This window comes from Rhinopithecus roxellana, chromosome 12 (assembly GCF_007565055.1).
Source record: "Rhinopithecus roxellana isolate Shanxi Qingling chromosome 12, ASM756505v1, whole genome shotgun sequence".
Lineage (NCBI taxonomy): Eukaryota > Metazoa > Chordata > Mammalia > Primates > Cercopithecidae > Rhinopithecus > Rhinopithecus roxellana.
Window position 1 is genome coordinate 93,665,368 of NC_044560.1, and position 19,834 is coordinate 93,685,201.

General features: G+C 37.1%; 1 protein-coding gene and 1 pseudogene across 1 annotated transcript in view; both read left to right on the forward strand.

Annotated features, from left to right (window-relative positions):
• CCDC30 (coiled-coil domain containing 30) overlaps window positions 1-19,834 on the forward strand; it is a 196,812-nt gene that overhangs the window by 12,863 nt on the left and 164,115 nt on the right. The window contains exons 3-4 of the mRNA XM_030942844.1: window positions 7,409-7,562; window positions 14,919-14,990. Of these exons, the coding sequence (XP_030798704.1) occupies window positions 7,409-7,562; window positions 14,919-14,990 (226 nt within the window). The remainder of the gene's footprint in view (window positions 1-7,408; window positions 7,563-14,918; window positions 14,991-19,834) is intronic.
• Window positions 16,504-17,271, forward strand: LOC104669003 (annotated as a pseudogene).

A 19,834-nucleotide genomic window follows, 5' to 3' on the forward strand; every position in this document is an offset into this window, starting at 1 on the left:
CTAGAAATTAACATATTATATAAAATTTGAGAAATGCATACAAGTATAAAGAAGGAAAAAATTATATCTTCTACCCCAAGAAAAGTATGATACTTCTAATGTTTCAGGTGTATTTTCTGCCTGTCTTTTTAAAAAGTATGTGTTCTGAAATAGTCTGAAATGTGTGTGAGAGTGCAGGGGATTTTTTTTTTTTTTTTTTTTTTTAGTGTTTATTATAGCACTTACCACTCTATATTATAATCTGTGTCAGCTCCTCTGGAGTAGAGATCATGTCCTAGTTTTAGTGATTTGTGTCTCTCACAGTACCTGGCTTGTAAAGTACCTAGTTTAGGGGAGGCAAAACTTTACCTCTTCCTCTTTAGGTTTTTTGTTTTTTTTTTTTTCCCCCAGCTGGGCCTGAGAATTAAGTTGATATAAGACAGATTAACAGGAGAAAAGCATACAAACATATTTAAATTGGAAATAAATGGAAATGAAGACCCAAAGAAGCAATTAGAATCAATCTCTCATATACTGAGTTGGACAGATAATAGTAAGTTGTGAAAAACAACTAAATATATGGAAAGGCTGAAAAGATAAAAGAGTTACTTTAACAAGGTCTGTACAGAATTCTCTTGGCCTCAACTTCCCATCCTTAATTATAAGAGTGTTGCTTTCCTTCTAGCAAAGGGAGGACATTTTTCAACATGGGAATTTCATCTCCTGCTTTTAAGAAATAGAAGGAAGATCAGAATGATCTTGCACCTGCTGTTTTTCAAGTGTGTTTAACTCAAAATAGTCAATACACCAGAGTGGTATATTTTTAACTCCTTCACTAGCATATTAAGGACTTAGAAAATATTAAGTACTTCAAAACTTCAAAGAAAAATACAGGTAGAACCCCTTTAGAATATTCTATATTTGTGTAACTACACACTTAGGTGCTATTAGGCCGGGCGTGGTGGCTTACGCCTATAATCCCAGCACTTTGGGAGGCTGAGGCGGGCGTACCACCGGAGGTGGTAAGTATGAGACGAGCTTGACCAACATGGAAAAACCCTGTCTCTACTAAAAATACAAAATTAGCCTGGCGTGGTGGTGCATGCCTGTACTCCCAGCTACTTGGGAGGCTGAGGCAGGAGAATTTCTTGAACCTGGGAGGCAGAGGTTGTGGTGAGCAGAGATCGTGCCATTGTACTCCAGCCTGGGCAACAAGAGTGAAACTCCGTCTCAAAAAAAAAAAAGATTACAATATTAGGTGCTATTATTATACATATTATTATATATGGTCAGTGATTATATTTACCACACATTTATTATTTTCTTTACCTCAGCATTTTTCCTTGCATCTCAGATATTCCATTCGGGATCATTTTCCTTTTTCCCTTTAGAAATTCCTTTTATAAGATGGAAGTTTTTTTTTTTGCCTCAGGTGCAGAGAAAATTGAGTTAATCATAGGACATGTTACATATGTATTGTACCCTCATTTTTTTCTTTCTTGGCTTTCTACTGGGTAGACTGAATTTTCTTCTGATGATTTAAAGTTTATATTATATCTTTGTTTGCATAATGGTTGCATTTTAAGAGTTTTCTTTAATTCCAACTTTTTTTTTTTCCTCTACAAAGCTTCTGGAAAATTTCTTCCAGCATTTCTGGTAATTCTCAGTAGGAAGGTTGTTCAAGGGTTCTAATCTGCCACACTGCAAAAAACAGAAGATGCTGTATGTCCTTCTGCCAACATGTGTTTTTCTTTGTTTTGTTTTTTTGTTTTTTTGAGACAGAGTCTCACTCTTTCACCCAGGCTGGAACGCGGTGGCACAATCTTGGCTCACTGCAACCTCTGCCTCCCGGCTTCAAGGGATTCTCCTGCCTCAGCCTCCCTAGTAGCTGGGACTACAGATGCATGCCACCATGCCTGGCTAATTTTTGTATTTTTAGTAAAGACGGGGTTTCACTATGTTGGCCAGGATGGTCTTGATCTCTTGACCTCATGATCCGCTTGCCTCGGCTTCCCAAAGTGCTGGGATTACAGGCCATGTGTTTTTGCAATATAAATTAGCTCGTGATGATTGATAATAGGAGAATGATGTCATTATAATGCAGAAGTTCCTATACAATTTTCCCTAGCATGTTAATGATTTGGACTACCAGTAAGCCTCAGTTTGTACATGAATCCTATTCATCCCACATTCTTCAAATTAGACTTAATCTGAACTTGCAATAAATCTGTAAACTATGAAGGAAAGAGATAAGCCAGTGGTTGTAGTTCAGTGTGGATAGTCCTGTGCTAAGGGAAAGCACAGAACACTAGGAAAATTCAGGGGAGGTGATGAGATAGACATGATGGGTAGGGTGACCAGAAAAGGCTTCCAAAGGAGATTGTATTGAGTTGTGTTTTGAAAGGTGCTAGCTAGATTAAGAAGCTGGGAAAGGCATTCCTGGCAAAGGGAACAGAGTCGATAATACATACTGGTTCACGTGAGTGAATGCTAAGAAGAAATGTGGCTGGAGATATTTTCAGGAACCACATCATGGTGAAACCGTATGCTAAACTAAGGCATTTGGATTTGACACCTGGGCTATGCTTGATGTTCTTGGATTATGCTAAAGGCATAAAAATATTTTTGAATATATGAATTATTGACTTTGTTATAAAAGATCTGGAGAATCACTAAATCATTTTAAGAGGGCAGTTAACATGATCTGATTCATGTTTTAGAAAAATTACTCTAGCAACAGTAGGGGGATGGATTACATAGGGACCAGATTGGAAGTGGGAAACTTAGGGGTAGTTTTGCAGTAATAATCAAAGAAGGAGAACGAAAACAAGGCTCAGAGTGTAAATGGTGAAGGGAAGATGAACTAAGTTATTAATGAAAAGGAATCTGTAAAACTTGAGATTGAGAATGGTGGATGAAATCTTGGATGACTCTAATGCCATCTACTCAATCACTTTTAGATCATAGTTTTCCAATAGTAGCCAGAAAGAATCAACACAGATTCTCCAGCCATGCATGGTGGCTCACGCCTGTAATCCCAGCACTTTGGGAGGCCAAGGGAGGTATATTGCTTGGGCCTAGGAATTTGAGACCAACCGGGGCAACATGGCGAAACCCCATCTCTACAAAAAGTACAAAAATTAACCAGGCATGGTGGCATGCACCTGTAGTCTCAGTTACTCGGGAGGCAGAGGTGGGAGGATCACCTGAGCCTGGGAGGTCAAGGCTGTGGTGAGCCATGATTGCATCACTGCACTCCAGCCTGGGGAATGGAGTGAGACCCTGTCTCAAACAACAGAACAAAACAAAACAAAACAAAAACCAAAAAAAAAAAAAAAAAAAAAAAAAACGCAGATACTCATTTTATGATAAAATATGGCCTGTAACATTTGTGTTACATTCCCAATTTGCTTAAAGCTAATATTTTGTTTTAACTAATGTTGTAAAGAGCCTGAGCATAAAATAATTAGCAGAGTCACTTTTTTATGTGTAGAAACTGACAAACTGATTCTAAAATTGATGTGGACATGCAAGGTCCTAGACTAGTCAAAAAACTGAAAAAGAACAAAGTTGGAGGACTAACACTTCCTGGTATCGAGACTTAACCATAAAGCTGTAGCAATCAATAAAATATACTCTTGGGCTGGATGCAATGTTTCACACCTGTAATCCCAGCACTTTGGGAGGCCAAGGTGGGCAGATCAACGGAGGGCAGCAGTTCACGACCAGCCTGGCAAACACAGTGAAACCCCGTCTATACTAAAAAGACAAAAATTAGTCAGGCGTGGTTGTGAGCGCCTGTAATCCTAGCTATTTAGGAGGCTGAGGCAGGAGAATCGCTTGAATATGGGAGGTGGAGTTTGCAGTGAGCCGAGATTGTACCATTGCACTCCAGCCTGGGCTAAAGAGTGAGACTCCATCTCAAAAAAAGAAAATGCATTCTTGGCATTCAGATAGATCTATAGATCAATGGAACTCTCAATAGAGAGTTCAGAGATAAGCCCACAAGTACACCATCAACAGATTTTCAACAAAGGTGACAAGGTAATTCAATGAGAAAAGGATAACCTTTTCAACAAATGATGCTGGAACAATTAGATGTAGACATATGCTAAAAAAAAAAAAAAAAAAAAAAAAGCCCCCCAAATCCTGATCAAAGTTCTGTTTCCCATTGGTGAGGAATGCCTGCCCTCAATACCACAAGATAGCCAAATACATGACACCTGACACTGGACAGAGATGAGACTGATAACAGTTTATTAGTCACATATACTCACAGCCTATGGGAAGAGGATAGATATGCTATGCTATGCAGGACCACAAGGGGTTACTCTCAGGAATAAAATGAACTCGTAGAGGGTATGGGAGGCAGGCTTTGTAGTGACAAGAAGATGAGGTGCCTCCTGGTTCCCCTGGGAATATGTGATTGGCTTGTCTGAAAAATTCCGTGGGCTGGCAGGAAAGTGAAACCCATTAGTTTGAGGACTGGGTGGAGTACAGCTGCTCCGGCTGATAGAGGAACTGGTCAGATGGAGACTCTTTCTCTCTGGATGGGGGACATCTCTGGTGCTAGCCAAGTAACTGATGGCTAGGCTTTTTTGGGGCTTCTGTGAGGCTGAAAGATGTCAAGTCCATACATGAAATTTTAGACCTTGCAATAAATTTATCTCATGCCATATATAAACTCAAATTGTTTGCTAGATATCTGTGATTATGAAATATCTATTAAGTTACTAATGTATATAGGTAAATTTTTATAATTTTCCCCTCAAAGATCTTGCACATTTTTCTTAGATTTATTCCAAGGTACTTCATATTTTTAGATGCTATTAATGAATGCTATCTTTTTTAAAAAATTAATTTTCTACTTATTTGTCACTGGTATTTTAAATTATAATTATTTTTATATATTGACCTTATATCTAGCAATCTTGCTAAAATTTATCATTCATTTTTATACTTTAGTTGAAGAGTTAAACATTTTCTCTCTCTGTGTTTTTCTTGTCCAGGTTGGAGTGCTGGAGTGCAGTAGCATGATCTCCTCTCACTGCAGCCTCAACCTCCTGGGCTCAAGTAATCCTCCTGTCTTGGCCTCCCAAAATGCTGGGATTACAGGTAAGCCACCATACCCAGCCAAAATGACATTTTTGTTCATGAAGACTGATTTATGTACATTTCATTTATATGTTGAATTTCGTTAAGAAGAAATTGGAACAAATCCACCAGTCTCTACAAAGAGAACATCAAGAACCTGTGTAACAGGCCGGGCGCAGTGGCTCAAGCCTGTAATCCCAGCACTTTGGGAGGCCGAGGTGGGCGGATCACGAGGTCAGGAGATCAAGACCATCCTGGCTAACACAGTGAAACCCTGTCTCTACTAAAAATACAAAAAAAAAAAAAAAAAAAAAAAAAAAAAAAAAAAATTAGCCGGGAGTGGCGGCGGGGACCTGTAGTCCCAGCTACTCAGGAGGCTGAGGCAGGAGAATGGCGTGAACCCGGGAGGCGGAGCTTGCAGTGAGCCGAGATCGCGCCACTGCACTCCAGCCTGGGCGACAGAGCGAGACTCCGTTTCAACAACAACAAAAAAAGAACCTGTGTAACAGTCTAAAAAAATCTAAGTGAGGTAAAAAAAGAAATTATAATCCTTTGCTTCATAATTGTGGCTAATTACAAATCAGCTTTTACCTTGGACGTATTTTGTTTGAATATATGAAAATGTATAGATTCATGGCCAGATGTGGTGGCTCATGCCTATAATCCCAGCACTTTGGGAGACCAAAACTGGAGGATGACCTGAGGCCAGGAGTTCAAGACCAGCCTGGGCAACATAGTGAGACTCAGTTTCTATGAAAAATAAAAAAATTTAGCTGGATGTGGTGGTATGTGCCTGTAGTCCCAGTTGCCTGGGAGGCTGAGGTGGGAGGATTGCTTGAGCCCAGGAGTTGGAGGCTGCAGTGAGCTATGGTCGCACCACTGCACTCTAGCCTGGGTGACAGAGCATGACCTCATCTCTTTAAAAAAAAAAGAGTCATGTTGTAAAAATTATCAAATTATGCATAAAAGTATTATGAACACATCACAAAAATTTGAGGAGGAAAAAATCACTCATTTAACATCATAGCTGATTTTTATTGTATTGGGAGCCCGAGGCAGACAGATCACCAGAGGTCAGGAGTTCAAGACCTGTCTGGCCAACATGGTGAAACTCTGTCTTTACTAAAAAATACATAAATTAGCCAGGCATCATGATGCACACTTGTAATCCCAGCTACTCGGGAGACTGAGGCAGGAGAATCGCTTGAATTTGGGAGGTGTAGGTTGCAGTGAAGTGAGATTATGTCACTGCACTCCAGCCTGGGTGACAGAGCAAAACCCTATCTCAAAAAAAAAAAAAATCACCTTGGGACTATACATATTTTTTATTTACAAATATGTTTGTAGTTCACCTTTTAAGGAGTTCTTTAGAGTATATAGCACATTATTTTAAATATATTCAATTCTGTTCATGGAATTTAATGTTTTTGATCTAGAGAAATGTTATTAATAGGTAAGTCTGGTGAATAAAGTGTACACTATGAATTTAAGCATGGGAGGTAACCCAAGATTAAACTGTACATCACAGTATTATTTTCAATAGCAAAAATCGGAAGCTATCCAAATTTTTAAGTGAGACAGAAATAATATTATAGCCATGCTGGAACACAATATAGCCTTTAAAAATTATCATTACAAGCTGGGCGCGGTGGCTCATGCCTGTAATCCCAGCACTTTGGAAGGCCAAGGTGGGCAGATCATGAGGTCAGGAGTTCGAGATCAGCTTGGCTAACATAGTGAAATCCCATCTCTACTAAAGATACAAAAAATGAGCTGGTCGTGGTGGTGCGTGCCTGTAATCCCAGCTACTTGGGAGTCTGAGGCAGGAGAATCACTTGAACCTGGGAGGCGGAGGTTACAGTAAGCTGAGATTGCATCATTGCACTCTAACCTGGGTGACCGGGCGAGGCTCCATCTCAAAAAAAAAAAAAAAAAAAATTATCATTACAAAACCTGTACAGGAATTTACAGAGAAGTGTTCCTGTATAATGTTAAATTTAAAAAGCCAGACAGAAACTTGTACATGTATTAGTATTATGACTATGTAAAAAGTACATGAATAAAAAATACTGCAAAGAAATATAATAATACGCTCATATCTCTTGGATGTTAGGTTGAACCATATGAAACCTCATGTTTATAAGTAAAAACAATCAAATATTACCAGTTTTATTTGGTTCAACCTAAGAAAAGAAATACACACACACACACACACACAGGGAAATACACATAGATATTGTTTGCTAATTTTCTTTAAAACATTAATAGAAAATAGCAAAATGTCATGAGAGTACATTTGCTCTTTGTTTTATTACTAATAGAAGTTTTATTTCAGTCTCATAATGAAGACCTGGAAAAAGACAAAACATCACAAAACTACCTAGGAAAAGGAATGGAACAAGTAGCAAAGAAGTTAGGGGTGGCCCATGAAGAGATTCAAAGACTCACTGACGAACTACAAGTGAAGGAGAAAGAACAGTGTAAATTAGGTAAGCTGTGGTTTCAGATGACCATTTCTGATCATGCTTTAACTGTACTGATCTCATCTCAGGGTATGAGAAAAAAAAAACACTGAGAAAAAAGTCTTTAAGATAAACACATGAAAGTGATGAACAGCCTCATTTTCTACCATGCTAGGAATTTTTGTCAAAGCCCAAACATATCTACCAAAAGTTCACAACTCATAAGTGTTTACCACTCACCACAAGAAATTGCCAGGCTCTCAGAAGCCTGCTGTGTTCCTTCTCTCTTTCTCTACATCCTCCTCCTCCTGTCCTGACTTTGAATGCAGTTTCTGTGTTTGACTACATGCAGTATGCCTTCTATGGTTTGCTTCTCCTGCTCAGTCTTACAAGATTCATTCATTTTGTTATATGTAGCAGTTGTTTGTTCACTCTGCTGTTTATAATATTTCATTAATAAACATACTACAATCTATCCGTTCTACTGATGGACAATTGTGTTGTCAATTTTGGTCTATTATGAATATTGCTGCTATAAACATTTTGGTATATGTCTCAGTGTGCTTATTACACATTTCTGATTGTGGTAAGAGTAGAATTACTGAATCCAAGGGTTATGGGCAGGTTCTACTTTGGTCTTCCAAGGTAGTTATACTAATTTAAGCTTTCTTCAGTTGTATGTGAGATTTTAGTTCCTCCACCTTGGTTTTCAATACTTGGTACTATCAGTCTTATTCACTTCACCTTTTGTGTTGAGTGCATAGTGGTATTTAAGTGTTGCTTTAATTGGTATTCCCTGACTGCTAATTAAGTTGAAAATCTTTTCGTATGTTTGTTGTTGTTGTTACTCATTTGGATATACAACTTTGTGAAGTTCCTGCTCTAGTCTCTTGTATATTTTTCCTATTTTATTTATTTGTGGGAGTTCTTTATATATTGTGGATATCAGCCTTTTGTTGGTTATAAATGTTATGTTGTTGTTATTTTTTTTTCCCATAAATGCTAATATTGATCAAGTTGGGTTTAAGTGAATTATTCTTTATGCCTTCTGAGTTTTCATGTTTAAAGCCTTTTCTTCACTACAAGATTATTGAAGATATTTACCCTGGTTTTGGGGGGGGGGTACTTTTATTGTTTATATTTACATCTTTGCTTTATCTAGAATTTAGTATAAAATTTTAAAATTATAATTATCTCCTTTCTATATTTTTATTCCGTGACTGATTCTTTTACAAATGCAATATATAGGTTACTTTAGAATCATAAACACTAAAAATGTTAAATGTATAAAACAATAATGATTACGCCAAACTGTGTGATTAATAACAAATAATAAAAAAACAGAATATCAGGATGTAAATTTTTTATAAATACATTTTAAACAGTGGACACAGATAACTTTTCAGAATGATGGAAATGTTCCATATCCTGTTTGGGTTGGTGGATATACAATTGTACATATTTGTCAGAATTCATCAAACGATACACTTAAAAGGGTGAATTTTACTGTATGCAATTTATTTCTCAGTAAACACAACTTAAAAAGAAAATAAATTTGGCCACATGAGTGTGATGAGAAGCAATATTTGCTGCTTGCAATACAAGAGGAAAAAGGAAAAGCAGGATATTCAATACCCTTAGTGGTTATATTTGGACACAACAGAACACAATCACATAGCAATCTCTTCTATCAGCAGTTGCGCTATAGGGTAAATCCCAAACGTATCAATTGAAAGCCACCTCTACAGTGAGTCTGTTAGGACTTTTGGGAAGCTGAATTAGCAAGTCCTTTTGGAATGTAGTGTGCAGTATCAATGTGTGCACCATCTGTAACTTCCTGAGTCATCCACTTACAGCAGAATTTGTAGCTAGACATGTGTAATATGACAGTGTTTCCCAAGTATTAGCTTATTTCTTTCAACAAACTCTTTTTAAAATAAATCCCTTTAGCTCTCTTTAGTTTATTCTTTAGCTCGCTATCACATCATAAAATTTGGATGAAAATGAAAAATGTTTTCAATAATTTTTTCAAGAATGAAAAAGAATTCATATAAAATATTTATTCCTTGACAAATGAATATCAAGAAAAAAGATGAATTTTTAAAGATTTAAGAGACTTATTAACTAATTATAATGTGTGGCCTTTATTGAATCCTGATTCAAATTTTTAACATTTATAAAACAATTTGAAATTTGAACACTTGCTAGACATATGAATTAAAGAATTATTGTTAAATTTTTGTTAAATTAATTTTTTGTTTAAAAATAGTTCTTATTTTTTAGAGATATATAGTGAAACATTCATAAGTGAATGAAATGGAGTCTAGGATTTGCTTCAAAATAATACAGGTCTCTACCTTACAGCTACACAAAAATTAATTCAAAATGGATTGCAGAGCTAAATGTAAGTTAAAACTATAAAACTATTAGAAGAAAACAAGGAATACATCTTCATGATCTTGGGTTAAGCAGTGATACATTAAATATGACACCAAAAGCAAAAGTGAAGAGAAAAACTAATACATTGGACTAAATCAAAATTTAAAACCTTTACACTTCAAAACATACCATCAGAAAGTGAAAAGACAACTCACAGACTAGAAGAAAATATTTGTGAATCATGTGTTTGATATGGATCTTACATCCAGAATATGTAACAAATTCTTACAACTTAATAATTAAAAGACAGCCCAATTTAAAAATGAGCAAAGGAACTGGGCGTGGTGACATGCGCCTGTAGTCCTAGCTACTTGGGAGGCTGAGGTGGAAGGATGGCTTGAGCCCAGGAATTTGAAGCTGCAGTGGGTGATGATTGTTACTGCTTTCCAGCCTGGGTGACAGAGTGAGACCCTGTCTTAAAGAAAAAAAAACGGGCAAAGGATTTGAAAAGAGATTTCCAGGGAGAAAATATGTGAATGACCAACAGGCACATGAAAAGATGCTCAGCATCTCCCATCACAAAAATTGATAAGTATGTGACATCGTAGATGTGTTAATGAACTTGATTTAATCATCCCACAATATAAACATATATCAAAACATTACATCGTACCCCATAAATGTATACAATTATTATTTGTTGATTAAAAAATGATGTTCGATACCATTAATTATTAGGGAAGTGCAAAGCAAAACCACAGTGAGAGTCTACTTCATACCCACTAGAATGGCTGTGCTAAAAAAGACAGACAGTGACAATTGTTGTCAAGGATGTGGAAACATTAAAACCCTTATACATTGCTGGTAAGAAGGTAAGATAGTGAAGATACTTTGGAAAACATTTAACAGTTTCTCAAAATATTAAACACAACCCAGAAATTCCATCCCTAGCTATCTACCCAGGAGAAACACAGACTTGTATGTAAATGTTCATAGCACTATTAGTTACAATAGCCAAGAGTTAGAAACAACCCAAATGTCAATTGGTGAACTGATAAACAAAATGCAGTATATCCATACTGGGCAGAAAGTAGCTAACAGCACATCCAACACTGCTATCCTTAGAGAAAGGACTGCTATAACAGTCACAAACATCTGGTTGACATCTGAGAACTTGAATTTTGGGAGGGTTTCCACCATTCCTTAACCAATAGTGGCTCACTGTGCCTAAGCTGTTTATACAATGTGGTCCATGCAGAATACCTGCTTTCCTTTAAGAGTCTTGGTATATGCTAGGCAGAAAGTGTGTGTGTGACCAGCCCTCAACAAAATCTTAGGTGCTGAGTCTTTCATGAGCTTCCCAGGTAGACAACATTTTACATGTATTGTCACAGTTCACTGCTGGAGACATATCCTGTGTGACTCCACTGGGAGCAGACTCTTGGAAGCTTGTTCCTGGTTTCTTCTGGCCTTTGCCCTGTGCATTCTTTCCCTTTGCTTCATCTTTTTGATTTTGCTTCATCTTTTTGCTGTAGGAAATCTTAGCTTTGAGTATGAACATATGTTGAGTCTTGTGAGTCCTCTTAGCACATCACCAAATCTGGGGGTGATCTTGAGGACTCCTGACACTCATATGATAGAATACTATCTGCCAGTAAAAAGGAAGGAAGTACTTATACCTGCTACATGGATGAATCTCAAAAACAAGCTAAGTGAAAAAAGTCAGACGCAAAAGATCATGTATTGTGTGATTCCATTGAGATGAAATGTACATAAAAGGCAATCCTATAGAGATAGGAAGTAGATTGGCATAGCTGGGCACAGTAGCACATGCCTATGTCCCAAACTACTTGCCACTTGGGAGGCTGAGGCAGAAGAATCACCTAGCCTATGAGTTTGAGTCCAACCTGAGCAACATAGTGATACCCTGTCTAAAAAAAAAAAAAAAAAAAAGGAAAGTAGATTAGTGGTTGTCTAGGGCTAGGGATGAGAACTGGGATTGACTAAGTGGGTATGATTTTCTTAATAGGGTGATGGAAATGTTCTAAAATTAGATTGTGATAGTGGCATACCTGTAGATATACTAAAAACCACTGAATTGTCCACTTGAAATAGGTAATTTTTAAGGTATGTAAACTGTACCTCAATAAAGCTGTTAAAAATATAAGAACCGGGGGAAATAAGCATATTAGGTGAAAATCTAAGGTGGCTTCCAAGAGCCCCACCCCTGGTATATACACATCTTTTCCCAGTGATTCAACAAAATGCAATCTAGATGCTGCTGTGAAGAGATTTTGTAAGTGTAGTTATGGTCCCAAACCAACTGACTTTAAAGAAGAGAGATTATCTTGCATGAGCCTGGTCTAATCAGGTGAGCTCTTGAAAGAGTCAGGACATTTCCTGGCAAAAAAGATTTGAAGTGCATGAGGGATTTAACATGAGGGAGACTCTTCATTAATGACTTAAAAAAAGAAATAATGACTTTGAAGATGGAGGAGATCATGTGACAAAGAATGCAGGCAGCCTCCAAGAGCCAAGAGAGACCTCCAACTGACAGTCAGCAAGGAGGTGGGGACCTCAGTCTTACACCCTCAAGGACTGAATTCAGCTAACAAGCTGAATCTTCTCCAGAGCCTTCAGAGAGAAACATACCTTGGCCAACACCCTGATTTCAGCCTTGTAAGACTTTGATCACAGAACCCAGGCACACCATGCCCAGACTCCTGACCTAGAGAACTGTGAACTAGTAGATGGATGCTGTTGTAAGCCACTAGGTTTGTGGTAATTTGTTATACAACATTAGAAAATTAATATAATAGGTAAGGGTATAAGTGAAACAAGATTACCGTGAGTTGGTGATTGTTAAAAGCTGGGTAACGGATGTAGGTATTACCATAACTCTGTTCTAGCTACTTTTGTATATATATGAAATCTTCCATCAGTAAAAAAAGTTTTGTTTTTTTTTTTAAATCTATGCTAACCAGACTTAGAAAGAGACTTAGAAATAGACTAAGAAAGTAAAACTGTTAATCTGGTAGAGAGATCTCAAGAAAAGTTACAGCCAATACAATTTTAGAAATATTACTGGTTTAAGAGGACTATTGGAAAGCTACAACTAGCTACAATTTTCTTTTTTTTTCTTTCTTTCTTTTTTTTAGAGATAGGGTTTCACTCTGTTGCCCAGATTGGAGTACAGTGGCATGATCATCACTCACTCACTGAGTTCCTGGGTTCAAGTGATCCTCCTGCCTCAGTCTCATGAGTAGCTAGGACTGTAGGAATGTAGTGCCACAGTTGGCTAATTTTTAAATCTTTTGTAGAGAAGGGGATTTTACTTGCCCAGGCTGGTCTCAAACTCCTGGCCTCAAGCAATCCTTATGCCTCAGCCTCCCAAGTGTTGTATAGGTGTGAGCCACTGTGCCCAACCCCAGAAAGCTATAGTTTTCAAGTATCTTCACAAACATGGCAGAAACTCACCTGACTATACAAGTTAATAGATTTGGTAGTCCGATATTATTTAAATTTGGAGCAATATATTTCACTATGTGTGCTATTCCAAAAATAGTTATTTTTTTTTCAAATAGCAATTAAGTCAAATGTTTTCAGAACACCTGAAGTACCTCTTCAGAACTTTGAGGTTCACAAAATACAGTTTGGAAGCCCCTGTTTACATAATAAATTCTGAGCTCTCTTGTGTAGCAAATAAGGTCTTTCTGGTTTGGCTTCTGCCTATGTATCCAGCTCATATCCCACACTTCCCTAATTCTCTGCACTACAGACCAGGCAGTATTAGACTATATGTAGTTTCTGAACTACTCAGTGTTCCCTCCTATGTCATCTCCTTTGTTCTGTGCTACCTCCTGTATTACTCGTGTTATTCCCTCTTTGTAGAATATCCTTTCCACCTGCCCTCACTTTACTCTCTCTCCTTCTTCCATAGAGGAATACATTTGGAAAACTGTTCTTTTGGTAAAACAGAAGCTATTTTTACATCTCTGACTCAGTGTAAACAGACCTAGGTTCACATCCCAGTCATACCTTTTACTAGTTGTGTAATGTTAAGCAAGTTGCTTAACTTTTCTGAGTCTTGTTTATCTTATCTATAAAATGGAAACATGAATATCTACTTTGCAGCTTTGTTATGATGATACATTTATCTGGCACTGCTAGTTGCTGCTATGGTAACAGTAGTAGTAATAGTATTGCTATAGTTAGGAATACAGTTTTAGGTGAATCTGGTAGGTTATCCTGGGATTTACTCTAAAGAACTGAGTGTTAACGGATGTAATAATAAAACCTTCACAATTGTGCTGATGAACTCACTCTGTGGTTAGAAGTGACCTGTTATAAGATTCATGTTAGTCTCTTACTTCTGGGAGGTTCTTCATTCTGATAATATAGGAGATCCACCAGCAATATTGCTGGTGATGAGGAGACCACAGGAGACAAAGGGATAAAACCTGAAGTAGAGAACCCAAATCCAATAGACTCCAATGCGTCATGTCTTCCTAAATATCATTGTGCCATCTTTATACAATTCTCGCATAGTATCAAAAGCTATTTCCTGAAATTTTGTTATTTTGGTATTTCTAGCAGCTATTGGCAAAATTCTAAATATGACTGATTGCAGGAATTATTTTTACTTTTTTCTGGGTGTAGTTTCTTTTCACTAAACTGGTAGTACCATGCCTAAAAACTTTCGGCTTTTCCTATTGTTTACAGTGGTTTAAATTCCTCTTAATCATGAAATCTGATGGAGGAAACTATTAGGGAAAGACAACTACGAGATCAGATAATCAGGGATAGGGCTAAATATAGGGTACAGTAGGAACTCTAAGAGAGAAGTCTGGGAAAATTCCCTGAGGAGCTGACATTTAAGCAGAAACTCCAGGGACAGTAGCCAGGTGAAAGAAAGTGTTCCAGAGAGAGAGAGAGAGTCATTTGAAATTTGATTATTATACTAATCATTTGTTCCTTATACAAATATTTTGTTTCTTTTTTTAGATTCTGCACTTAAGAAGGCTCAACTAGAAATTGACAAATTGAAGGAAAATTTGGTAAAGCAGAAAGAAAATGGTAAGTCATTCTAGAAGATATGATAATTATTATTTAGTAGCCAAGAACGGTGGTACATGCCTGCAGTCCCAAAGACTTGGGAGGCTTGGGCCCAGGAGTTGGAGGTTGCAGTGAGCCATGTCTGTGCCACTGCAATCCAGCCTGGGCAATAATGCAAGACCTCATCTCAAAAGAATAAATTTTTTAAAAAATTATTATTTAATAATAATACATTAATAAATAATATAATATACATTAATAATAGGTTTTAAAATAATAATATTTAGGAATTAAAATAATAAGTACTACTACTATTATTACTGTTGCTACTACTGTTATTATTACTACCACTACTACTACCATTTAGTAGTGACAGGTACTAAGTGCTTACTAAGTGACAGGTACTCTGCCAGGCACTTCACATGCTTTATCTCTAATCCTCACAACAGTCTGTGGCCATACCACCCTGAACACACATATCTCATCTAATCCTCATAGCAGTTCCAAGTAGTGAGTAGTGGTATCCCCATTTCTTAGATAAGCAAACTGAGTCATGGCAAAGTTAAGTGAGTTATCCAATAGCTACAATAAGTATCAGAGCTGGTATTTGAATCTTTATATATCTGACTCCCAAACCTGTGATCAACACTAATCATGCATCTTTAACTGGGACCACTGACACCAATATACTTTAAAATGCATTTAACAATACTTTATACATATTTGTTCACTGGGAAGCCAGTAGGCTTGAATCAGTGGTGAATTAATCTGACCCTAGCTTGCCTATATAAAAATGCTACCAGTTATCAATAATATAATGAAATTTGAATATTTTAATGGTAACAGCTAAAAAATTTTTAAATATGTTTACCAGTTTTTAAATAATTCTACAACTAGGCATACCCTCCTTTTAAAAATGTATGAATACAATTATAAAATGAATACTGCTTTCTTAGTAATTAATAGAACAAGTAAACAGAAAAAAATCAGTAGGGATATAAAAGCCCTAAAAATACTAGCAATCAAAATGACCTAATTGATATTTATAGGAAATTTCACCAGAACACACATTCTTTTTGTATACCCATGAAACATTCACCAAGAGAGACCATCCTGGTGGAATTGGTGGTCATTACGCTAACAGAAATAAGCCAGGCACAGAAAGACAAACATTGCATGTTCTCACTTATATGTGGAATCTAAAAATCAAAACAGTTGAACTCACCGACATAGAGAGCAGAAAGATTGTTACCAGAGGCTGGGAAGGAGAGTAGAGGGGCAGTTTCAGCGGGAGGCAGGGAATGGCTAATGGCTAAAAAAAGAAAGAGTGAATAAAATCTAGTATTTGATAGCACAACAGGGTGACTACAGTCAATAATAATTTAATTGTACATTTTAAAATAAAGAGTATAATTGGATTGTTTGTAACACAAAGGATAAATACTTGAGGGGATGGATAACCCATTTTCCATGACACGCATTGCATGCCTGTATCAAAACATCTCATGTAGCCTTTGGCTCTGTGAGCAGCACCATGGCTGTTGGCAAGAACAAGCACCTTATGAAAGGTAGCAAAAAGGGAGCCGAAAATAAAGTGGTTGATCCATTTTCTAAGAAAGATTGGTGTGATGTAAAAGCACTTGCTATGTTCAATATAAGAAATATTGGAGAGACGCTAGTCACCAGGACTCAAGGAACCAAAATTGCATCTGATAGCCTCAAGGATCGTGTGTTTGAAGTGAGTCTTGCTGATCAGCAGAATGATGAAGTTGCATTTAGAAAATTCAAGCTGATGCTGAAGATGTTCAGGACAAAAACCAACTAACTTCCAGGGCATGGATTTACCAGTGACAAAATGTGTTCCATCGTCAAAAAATGGCAGACCATGATTGAACCTCACGCTGATGTCAAGACTACCGATGATTATTTGTTTCATCTATTCTGTGTTGATTTTACTAAAAAGCACAACAGTCTGACACAGAAGGCCTCTTATGCTCAGCACCAACAGGCCTGCGAAATCCAGAAGAAGATGATGGAAATCATGACCTGAAAGGTGTGAATGACTTGAAAGAAGTGGTCAATAGATTGATTCCAGACAGTACTGGAAAAGAGAAAAGCTTTGCCAGTCCAGTTGTCTTCTCCATGATGTCTTTATTAGAAAAGTAAAAATGCTGAAGATGCCCAAGTTTGATTGGGGAAAATTCATGAAGGTAATTGTTCTGGAAAAGCTACTGGGGATGAGACAGGTGCTAAAGTTGAATTAGCTGATGGATGTGAAGCATTGGTCCAAGAATCTATTTAAAGTTCAAAATTTAAAAAAGAGAGGCCATCCTGGGCCATAAAGTAAATCTCTGTGAAAAAAATGAAATACAAATTATGTTCTCTGATCATAATGGAATTAAACTAAAAATTGGTAACAGAAGTAAGTTAGTTGGAAATATTTGGAAATTAAAAAGATTTTTTTTTTTTTTGAGATGGATTCTCACGTTGTTGCACAGGCTGGAGTATAGTGGCATGATCTCGGCTCACTGCAACCTCCGCCTCACAGGTTCAAGCAATTCTCTGCCTCAGCCTCCCGAGTAGCTGGGATTACAGAAACCTGCCACCACGCCTGGCTAATTTTTGTATTTTTAGTAGAGACGGGGTTTCACCATGTTGGCCAGGCTGATCTTGAACTCCTGACCTCGTGATCCACCCGCCTCAGCCTCCCTAAGTGCTGGGATTACAGGCATGAGCCACTGCACTTGGCCTAAAAAGATATTTATAAAAAGACCATGCCTTCAGAGAAAAAAATTAAGAGAGATATTAGAAAATATTTTGAATTGAAGAAAATGAAAATGCAACAATATCATCATTTCTGTGACATAGCTAAATCAGTACTTAGAGGGAATTTTATAGTATTTAATGCTTATATTAGAAATCAAGAAAGGACTCAAAATAATCTGAGTCTATACCTCAGAAACCCAGAATAAGGTAAGCAGAATAAGAATAATAAAAATATAATTAAATATAATAAGAATAAGAAGAATAAGAACAGAATAAGAAGAGAAAATTAAATCCAAGGCATGCAGAAGGAAGGAGATATTAAAATAAGAGTTAAAATCAACAAAAGTGGCTGGGCACGGTGGCTCACGCCTGTAATCTCAGCACTTTGGGAGGCTGAAGCAGGTGGATCATGAGGTCAAGAGATCAAGACCATCCTGGCCAAGATGGTGAAACCCTGTCTCTACTAAAAATACAAAAATTAGCTGGGCGTGGTGGCACACGCTTGTAATTCCAGCTAACTCAGGAGGCTGAGGCAGAAGAATTGCTTGAACCTGGGAGGCAGAGGTTGCAGTGACCCGAGATAGTGCCACTGCACTCCAGCCTGGCGACAGATCAAGACTCCATCTCAAAAAAGAAAAAAAAAAGTCAACAAAACTAAAAACAGAACCACAATAGAGTAAATCAGTGGAACCAAGAGCTGCATCTTCAGAAAGAACAACATTGACAAACTTTTAACTAGATTGGTCATGAAAAAAGAGAGAACTCACAAATTACCAATATAAAAAATAACAGAGTATTTCTATAGAATAAAAAGATAATGTGGGAATATTATGAATAACTTTATGCCAATAAATTGACGACCTGGATGACGTGGACACATTCCTTAAAAGACACAAACCACCAAACCTCACCTGAGAAGAAATAGCTCTAAATCTATGTAAAGAGACAGAATTTTTAGTTAAAAACCTTCCCATGGGCCAGACATTGTGGCTCATGCCTGTAATCGCAGCACTTTGGGAGGCTGAGGGGGTGAATCACTTGAGGTCAAGAGTTTAAGACCAGCCTGGCAAGCATGGTGAAACCCTGTATCTACTAAAAATACAAAAAAAAAAAAAAAAAAAAAAAAATTAGCCAGGTGTGGTGGCCTATGCCTGTAGTCCCAGCTACTCAGGAGGCTGAGGCAAGAGAATCACTTCAACCCAGGAGGCGGAGGCTGCAGTGAGATTGTACCACTGCACTCCAGCCTGGGCAACAGAGCAAGACTCTGACCCAAATGAAAAATAAAATTAAAAATTAAAATTAAAAATCTTCCCATGAGGAAGACTCCAGGCTCAGATGGCTTCATTAGTGAATTCTAATAAGAATTATTACTTAAGGAATAAATAATACTAAATTTATATAATTTCTTCCAGAAAATTAAAGAAGAGAGAATACTTCCCACTTTTTTAAGTGGCCAGTTAACAAAGAAGTACAGAGAATAAGAAATAACTTGTTGGGTAGTAAAATTAAATGCAGTATGTTTACCAATAATAGATTGTTAAATAAGTGACTATACAAGGCATACTTTGCAGATATTAAAGATGACATGGAGCCAAGTGTGCACTGACATGAATAGATTTCTGTGATATATTATCAAGTAAAGAAGGCAAGTTGTAGAGTAAGATGTGTGGTATAATGTCATTTGGGTTTTTTATTTGTGGAGTCTGTGTGTGTGTGTACCCACAGGAGTACTGTGAGCTGGTGTATACTAGTATGCCAGTAAAGTTGTGAAGGTACTGGAATAATTCTGTGTTGACTTATAAGCAGCTGTTGTCCTGAGTCTTCCAAACATTCTTACCTGCCCTAATTGTCTTAGCTCCTTCCAGCCCCATGTCTTCCCAGCCACTAAAGAGATAATATTTAGCACAGCAAAATGTTCTCTAGAACTCTACTTCAGAGCTACATTCTTATAGATGAGGGTGCATGCTTAACCAGTTGTTAAATATTTTTAACATAACTTTGTCTGTTTGTATATTACTATAAATATATATATATTTCTGAAAATATTTACTATGTGTTAAAAATATTATTTTGGGACATGGTACTAGCTGAAGGTGGGT